Source organism: Diceros bicornis, chromosome 17 (genome assembly GCF_020826845.1).
Source record: "Diceros bicornis minor isolate mBicDic1 chromosome 17, mDicBic1.mat.cur, whole genome shotgun sequence".
Classification (NCBI taxonomy): Eukaryota; Metazoa; Chordata; class Mammalia; order Perissodactyla; family Rhinocerotidae; genus Diceros; species Diceros bicornis.
The window spans coordinates 63,056,717-63,065,050 of NC_080756.1; the positions used below are offsets into that span (position 1 = coordinate 63,056,717).

Below are 8,334 nucleotides of genomic sequence, written 5' to 3' on the forward strand. Positions count from 1 at the left end.
GTTCTCCATCTTTTTCACTGTTTCTGAGGGCTGTGGGTAAGTTTCTCTTGGATCTGAGATCCACTCTGTTTGCCTTGAGCTCCTGATCTAACTGGTTTTCCAGTCCAGGGTCAGTGGGTCAGTCTAGACTGACAGGATGCTCTAAGAGAGCATCAGTCTTAGCACTTGGTTAGTCAGCAGTGCCAGGCAAAGGCTTAGTGGTTCAGCTTGAGCTGCCAGATGGTTCTGCCAGGAACCCGAGTCCCTGGCCTTTAGTTAGTCCACAGTCCCCGTTTGTTGGGGTCTGCTGGGTGAGTCTGCAGTCTCCATGTGTTAGGGTCTGCTGCTTCAGTCCGTGGTTCTTGCTAATGGAAAGGAGTGGAAGAAATGTGTGCTCCATGCACATCCAATCTTTGAAAACTTCCTGCGTGCATTTTACATGCATTTTGCCCTCTGTTGACTGTTGATGGGTTCTAAGGAAATGGTGAAGGCACAGTGAGGAGGAACTGTGGGTTTCTGCACGACTACCTCGAGGAGGGCCCACCCCTCCACCTGAACAGCCATCCGGCACTATTAGAAATGAAAGACATCTGATCACCTTGGATTGGAACACTCCTTATTGTGACGGTGTCAACATTATCCAAAGAGATCAACAAATGCAGTGCAGTCCTTATCAAAATCCCAAGGGCGTTTTGTGCTGAAATAGAAAAAAACCCATCCTAAGATTCTTATGGAATCTCAAATAAGCCCAGATACCAAAAATAATCTTGAAAGGAGATACTAAGTTGGAGGACTGATTCTTCCTGATTGAAAATTTACTATAAATCTACAGTATCAAAACAGCATTGTCATGGCATAAAGACAGCCATATTGAGCAATGGAAACAGAATTGAGAGCCCAGAAATTAACCCTCACCCATGTGATCAAATGATGTTTGACAAGGGTGCCAAGATTATTAAATGGGGAAAAGTCTTTTCAACAAGTTGTGCTGGAAATAGTGGATATCTACATGCAAAGGAATCAACTTGGACATTTACCTAACACTGTATACATAACTTGATTCCCAGTGAATCAAATACCTAAGTGTAAGAGCTAATGCTATAATACCCTTAGAAGAAAACATAAGGCAAAACTTGACAAGATAGGATTTGGTAATGATTTCATGGTTCTGACACCCAAGAGCAGCCAATAAAATAGGAAAATACATATGCTGGACATCATGGATATTAAAATGTTTTGTGCCTCAAAAGCCATTATCAACAGAGTAAAAGCACAACCCATAGGATGGGCGACCATATTTGCAAACCATGTATCTGACAAAGGCTTAATATCCAGAATAGATAGAGAACTCCTAAATTCAACAACAAAAAACAAACAACTCAAATCAAAATTGAACAAAGTATATGAGTAGACATTTGCTCAAAGAAGATATGCAAATAACCAATAAGCATATGAAAAGATGCTCATCATCAGTAATCATTAGGGACATGTAAATCAGAAACACAGTGAGAGACCACTTCACATTCATTAGGATGGCATCTATCAAAAAGAAAAAAAAAAGAAGAAGAAAAAGAATAGAACCACTGTTGGCCAAGATGTGGAGAAGTTGGAACCCTTGTGTACTGTGGTGGGAATATATAGTTGCTGTAGAAATCAGTATAACAATTCCTAAAAAAAATTAAAAATATAATTATATAGGACCCAGCAATTCCTATTCTGGGTGTATACCCCACCAAGGAGTTGAAAGCATGTTCTCAAAGACATATTACAACACTCATGTTCATGGCATCATTATTCATAATAGCTAAAACATGGAAGCCACACAAGTATTGTAATCAAGGAAGGGCTTACAGCCCAATGCACCCATTAGCCAAACAGGATACCCACTCTTGTAGAAGGGGAAAAAGCTTTATTACGAGGTTGGCCAGCAAAGAGACGAAGGTTAAATCTTTCTCCCCAATGGGCTGTTGAAAAGGGCTTGAAAAGGGCAAAGGAGCGGGTGCAGTAAGTTTGGGAACTGTCCTAGGCATTTTGTGCAAGCACAGATTTTCATGTTCTGTCACACATCCCACGTTCAAAAGACGGTGTCCTTAACATGATTGGCAGGGGAGTTCTTGGTCCCCCAGTTCATCCTCCAGTCACTTATGCAGTTGCAGTTTGAGTCTTGCAAGCCGTCTTGTTGTCTCATTGGCTCAAAGTAGTTGAAACTTGCTTAAGGAAGAGAAATGGAGTTTCTGAAAAGCAACTCTAGGCCCAAGATTAGATCCTTAGTAAATATCATATGGGATATGGCTTAAGAAAGTAGTCTCCAGGGTACTGTTGAGAAAAATCTGGCTGGGGCCCCATTTTATTTTGGGCTTGGTTGTGGGCCTTGCTATGGTATCTGTCCAGGGATGTATGGATGAGCAAAATGTGCTATATACATACAATGGCATATTATTCATCCTTGAAAAATGAAGGAAAGTCTAATATATGGCACACCATGGATGAACCTTCAAGATATTACTCTAAATGAAATAAGCTAGTCACAAAAATACAACCTTGTGTGATTTCCCTTCTAGAGCTTCCTGAAATCACCAGATTCAGAGAGACAGAAAGTAGAATGGTGTTTGCCAGTGGGTGGGAGGAGGGGGAATGGGGGATTATTCATGAATGGGTATAGAGTTTCAGTTTTGTAAGATGAGAAGTGTTCTGAAGATGGATCGTGGTGATGATTGCACAGCAATATTAATGTCTTCAGTACACTTAAAACATACTTAATGTATCTATGGGGCCTGATGACTTGTCCTGGCCGAGCACAAGCTTGTGCTGTTGCACATCTTACCCCTCACTGTGCAGTTGGGAAACTGGCCTAGAAAGAGGCAGGTACTGTCCCAGACCACAGGAGGTCGTCAGAGTCCTGAAGACTAGAGAGAGCTCCAGCTTACTTGGCCAAGGCTCCACCTCTTCCCTCAGGTTTCCTTTGGCAATGAGTGGCGTTAAGATCCTAGAGGATTGCTGCCCACCCCTTTCCATATGGGGTCATTTTCCTCTCCTCATCATCACACCTGCACAGGCACACTCCCTCACACTTGACTTCTCATATGGAGAACACTGAGGTGCAGTCAAGAAAGAGCTGACACCGGGGAAGTGACAAGAGGCAGGAGGGAGAGAGGTTGGAGGCAGCTCTCCCACGGGGCAGTAGCATCCGTTCTCCTAGATTCGTGCACAGGGGCCCAGAGATGGGAAGAGGAATCCCTAAGGTTCCTAGGTGTCTACCTGTTCCAGATCCATCCCTGGCCCAGCCTGGGGATCACAGGACTGGGGTCCTGCAGTCCACCTCTGTGGGCACCCAGAACTGTGATGAGCCCATCCTCCCTTTGTGTAGGCATTGGGAACAGGAGAGAAGATCTCAGTGAGGGTCCTCCTGTATAAAGTGGAGTGCATGCAGCGAGTGACTCTAAACTTATTTTGGTAACCATTACCTAATATATATATATCAAGTCATTCTGCTGTAATCCTGGAATTTACTTGGTGTCCACTGAACTTTTCTTGAGCTCCTGGAGCAGCGAAGAGTCAACCAGAGGTCTTTCTGGCTGTCCCCCTGCCTCAGAAACAACTTGTACCTCCTATTACTAGTGTTCATCTCCACAATGAAAGTTGGTCAAAAGCAGGGGGTGGGGTGCAAGATCTACCCATGTACTCATTCAGCAGCTGTGTCCTGAGCACTCACCCTGTGCCAGGTGCCCTGGTGGGCTGAAGTGCAGGATGAAAATGACCAAGTGGTCCCTGCCTGCCAGGAGCTCACAGTCTAGAGGGGAAATGGACAAAAGCAAAGACATGAGAAAGAAAAGAGCAAGCGCTGTAGAGAAACACATCAGGGGGCTGTGAGGGAGGGCTGGGCGTCACTGGGTAGGAGGGTCTGAAAGACCTCTCTAGGGTGACATTTTCTGGGACCAGAATGACAAGAGGGAGTCAGCCCTGCACAAGTCTGGGAGCAGTGTGTCAGGGAGATGGCACCACTGGTCCTGAGTCTCACAGGCAGAAGTGAGTTTGGCCAGAGGAGGTTAGAAAGGTGGCCAATGCAACTGGAGGGAGGCTGGGAGAAGAGAACAGGAGCTAGGGTGGAAGGTAGGGCCAGGGCCTGGTAGGCTGTGTTCGTTACCTTTCCCTCTCTGACTTCATTGCCCCTAACCTTGCATTTCAAAACAACAAATGTTAACAATCTCACAATTTGTGTGGATCAGCAATCAGGCATGTTTTAGCTGGGTGCCTCTGTCTCAGTGAGTTTAACAGATTGGGGCTGTGGCCTGAACTGAGGCTCGACTAGGGGAGGACTGGCCCACAAGTTCACTCTCAGCCTTCAGGATTCATTTTGTATTGAGAGCCTGAGTTCCTTTCTGTCTGTTGGCCCAGGCACTCCCTTGCTTCTCTCCTCAATGTGCCTCCACATTGGGCAGCCCCAATACACCAGTATTTGATTCCTCACTTCCAGGGATTTGACAGAGTGAGAGAGAGAGAGATGGCACATGAGAGAGGGAGTAAGAGAAAGTGAGAGACCTTTTTAGTTAAAGTTTAGAAAAGACATCCCATCACTTTGGCTCTTATTCTGTTCAGAAGCCAGTTACTAACCTCTTTGTGGTTCCACGGGGATGTGTATAACATGGGTGGGGCTTACTGGGTACCACTGTGGAGGATGCCCACCTCATAGGCCAAGATGAGGCACTTCAGTCTCATTCTCCATAAAACAGGAAACAATTGAATGGTTTTATGCCACAGATGGCAATATCTGAATTTCCATTAGTTGCAACACCCTCATGGTGTTGACCTGAAAATGAGGCCAAGTTGGAAGTGACTGTCCCAATATCACATTCTTGGAGCCCCGGCCTGTTTTGAGTGGTGTTCTGTACTACATCCCACCCCTCCTTGTTATTCTTCCATCTCTAAGTTTGTGCCTTAGGTACATGTGACACCAGCCCACAGGGGTAATAGATCTTATCTCATATACACCGGGTGATGTCCCTAGGAAGTAGATTCTAGCTTGATTCCCATGGTGCAGGTTTAGAGACTTTGGAGGACCTGAGAGGCACAGGGACTATCCCAGGATGAAGAAATAGTAAGGAAAAGGAGGTCTGCATTCATCTCTGTCTCCTCAAAACTAGGTCCCTAGTTAGGTTTCCAGGGACCTGTGGGTAGGGCTATGTGGTCTCATTGTGTACAGTTCAAGAGATGACGTGGGGTCATAGACCTCAACAGATCTTAGAACTCTGGTAACCAGGCACCCACATTGCCCCATCCAGCTCACTTGATTGGAGACAGTCAACAGGCAAAGATGTTTTGTTGTTGTTTCCCAACTTTTGGAGGATCTGGGCTCAAAAAATCCCAGAAAGAGAATCTTTTTGGTAGTTGGCGATGTTTGCTCAGCCTTAATTCTTGACGCCTCTGGGCATCTGGCAGGAGGCAGTGAAAGGTAACACGGGGCAGCCCAGGAGAGGCTAGTGCAGGCCAGGGCACAGCTGTGATCCCACCTGATCAGCCCCACACCCCTTGCCCCTCTTTGTGTGTGTGTGTGTGTGCATGTGTCTGTGAGGAGGAGAGAAGGCAGGACATAAGGGGCGGGTCATTCCTGAGCAGGAGCTGGTTGTTAGGTGTCGGAAACCTAACAGCTAGGTCATGTTCATACCTCAGGCCATGCCTGGCAGCATGAGAAGGTGAGCTCCTCTACTCATATTGTTACCGAGCACTAGAGGATTCATCTCCTTCCCTCCCTGACCAGAGTTCTTTGCAGGGATGCCCCTCTGTGCCTGAACTGAGGAACAGATATTCTCTTGGCGGTTGGCCCCAGTGGCAGTGTGCAGGCAGCCCCTGATTTCTTCTGGCCCAGTTCCCAGGCAGTCTTTGCAGAACTCCACTCAGGAGGTTGTTGAGTAACTGCCCAATGGTTTCAACTCCACCAACTCACTAGACAAGGGGCAGGTACATGAGGCCACCCACACTTTGCAGTGCTGCTCTGAGATGAGAGCAGGAGCAGAGGGTCTCCACACTCAGGAGCTTGAGATGACGGGGTTGGACTAGAACTAGGGAGGGACCAGACTCAGGCTGTCCCTTTTTTAAGCTAAAGGGGATGTACATGAATGTCATCTTGCCTGGTTAGGAGATGAGCTGCCGTGACCCTCTTACCCTTGTCCGGTGTGAGCTTCTGGAGGCCACTGAGGCAGAGCCAGATGGTAAGGGGGACTGCAGGCTAGGTATTCCTGGAAGGGAGTGGGATCTTTCCTGTGTTTAGAAGGACACATGGAAAGTCAGCTATGTGGGTGAATCTTTCTTTTTATCCCACTCCAGCGTCAGCTGCAGAGATCCAGCCAGCGGCAGAAGAAGAGCAGTGGGCAGTGGTGGAGGTAGAGCTGGCTCCAGCTCCGTTGACACCACCCCCTCTAGCACTGGAGCCAGTGTCCCCTCCACCAGCAGTGTTGGAGGTGGAGCAAGGGCCAACATGGGCTCCAGCAGGAGTGGGAGCTGCTGAGCTGGAGTCACCTGGACCATCATTTCTAGTGAGAAGTCCATCTCCACCTGTGGCTCTTAAGGAGCATGAGAAGCTTAATCTCATGGCCTTCCCTCCTAAGCTGGTGGTGGAGCAGTTTACCATGATGGATGCGGTGAGCAGCTGGGCTTTCAGGGTGGTGTGGGGCAGGCCTTCTCTCTGCTATCGTTGCCCCAGACCTGATCCAGACTCCTATGATCTGGGCCCAAATCCAGGCTCCACCCTTTACCAATCATAAGACCTGGGCAACTTTCTGAACACCCAAGCCTTTGCTGTCCACCTGCAGACCATGGAGGTGGACATTAAGAGGACCTGCTGCACAGAGTGACTGTGCCAACTCCATGAGGTAGAAGAGACGGAAAGCTGGGTGGGCCCTGGCCCATCTGTTCAGGGAAGGGCTCACTGTGTACAGCCTGGACCCTGGTGGCCCAACCGTCTGCTCAGGAGGCTCAACGGCCTCAGGACTTATTAGACGCCTGATGTGTACTCCACTACAAGGGAGACAGACAAGGCCTGTGGGTGTAGCTGCCACGTGAGGATGTGCATCAGAATGTGGAGTGGGACCAGAGGGGGGATCAGCGTATTGGAAGATGCCCCCTTGGGATGAGCCTAGTTGAGCCATCATCTGGAGCTTGGAGTTAGCCAGGACGGGCTGGGTTCAAATGCCCCTCTCCCTTTCTTGCCAGTATTGGGTCCTGGGTCATCCTGTGCTGGGTGTCCTCAGTGGACAGAGAAGAAAAGCCAGGGACTCTTACAAGGCTCAGGCCACATCCTGAGCTTTCTGAGCTTCAGCTCTAAACTGTGACTCCTGTGTGGGATTTTGGGGGCTGTAGACACAGACCTGGGGTGTGACAGGGCTCGGTGACACTCCCCCTGTTCTCCAGGAGCTCTTCCAGAAGGTGGTGTCCTCTCCATGCCTGGGCTTCACGTGGGGCAAGAGGAACAAGCCCGGCAATGAGCACCAGACACCCAACCTCCAGGCCACCGTCGACCACGTCAGAAGGGTGGCCAGCTTCCTCATCATCCCCTGTCTCGGGGACCCGAGCATGACAGCCCAGGACAGGGTGAGGGTGGTGGAGCGCTGGATCCAGGTGGCCCAGGTGTGCTGTGGGAGGCCCAGTGGAGCCCCTCTCTGAAGCCTTAGAAACTGCCTCTCCACATTTATCAGGTCCCAGGATTGCAGTGTGTGGTCTAAGCCCCTGCACAGTCCCTAGGTCCTTCCTGCCAGGGGCCCGCTGACTTTAACTCCAGGTCCCAGTGAGAGGATGCTCACTTCCTACCTGGCTCCTTCCCTGGGTTGAGCTAAAATCCTGCTCCCTGTGAGTGTTACTCTTTGGGTCCTAAATGTGCCCTTCTGGGACTCCCTGAGCATCTGTCTCATCCAGGAGGGGAGATTTAAATAGAAGGGTACTGAAGCTAGAGCAAGCTGGGCTACAGTGCCCCACCTCACAGCTCATTCTCTTCCCTTCCCCAGGAGTTCGAGATCCTGAAGAACTTCTTCTCGTCCTGCACTGTCAACTCTGCTCTACAGAAAACCTTCACAAGCCACCTGAAGAACACACGGGGGAAGTTTCCCGGTGGGTAGGCATCTCTCCATAGGAGGACCAGGGTGGATGGGGGATCTGTTGTATGTCTGCCATTGGCCCCTCAGTCAGCTGGGAACTCCTGGGAGGCAGCAAATGCTGGGGACAGGGCCTGGGCCTCGGCAGGGGGTCTCTAAACCTTCCAGGGTCCTTAGTGCACCAGTTCTGCTTTAGGACTTGGCTTCCCTAAGTGTCAGGTAGTAAGTTGAGCCAAATTGGAGATTTTCAAGTGTTTATAGCAACAGAACTCTA

The 8,334-nt window shown here is 49.1% G+C and overlaps 1 protein-coding gene across 1 annotated transcript; it reads left to right on the forward strand.

Annotated features, from left to right (window-relative positions):
- The first annotated feature begins 5,012 nt into the window (after positions 1 to 5,012).
- LOC131415608 (ral guanine nucleotide dissociation stimulator-like) lies at positions 5,013 to 7,549 on the forward strand. Its single transcript, XM_058557436.1, has 4 exons — positions 5,013 to 6,185; positions 6,301 to 6,614; positions 7,384 to 7,450; positions 7,545 to 7,549. Exons 1-4 carry the CDS (start codon positions 6,116 to 6,118, stop codon positions 7,547 to 7,549), a joined length of 456 nt encoding a protein of 151 aa, XP_058413419.1. The 5' UTR covers positions 5,013 to 6,115.
- The last annotated feature ends 785 nt before the right edge of the window (positions 7,550 to 8,334 follow it).

What these genes read in the sequence shown, in the direction of transcription:
- LOC131415608 (XM_058557436.1), top strand. Translation starts at nt 6,116, where the DNA reads ATGAGCTGCCGTGACCCTCTTACCCTTGTCCGGTGTGAGCTTCTGGAG. An exon ending in CACTGAGGCAGAGCCAGATG is followed by an intron (nt 6,186 to 6,300) that starts GTAAGGGGGACT and finishes ATCCCACTCCAG; the next exon opens with CGTCAGCTGCAGAGATCCAG. An exon ending in AGTTTACCATGATGGATGCG is followed by an intron (nt 6,615 to 7,383) that starts GTGAGCAGCTGG and finishes CCTGTTCTCCAG; the next exon opens with GAGCTCTTCCAGAAGGTGGT.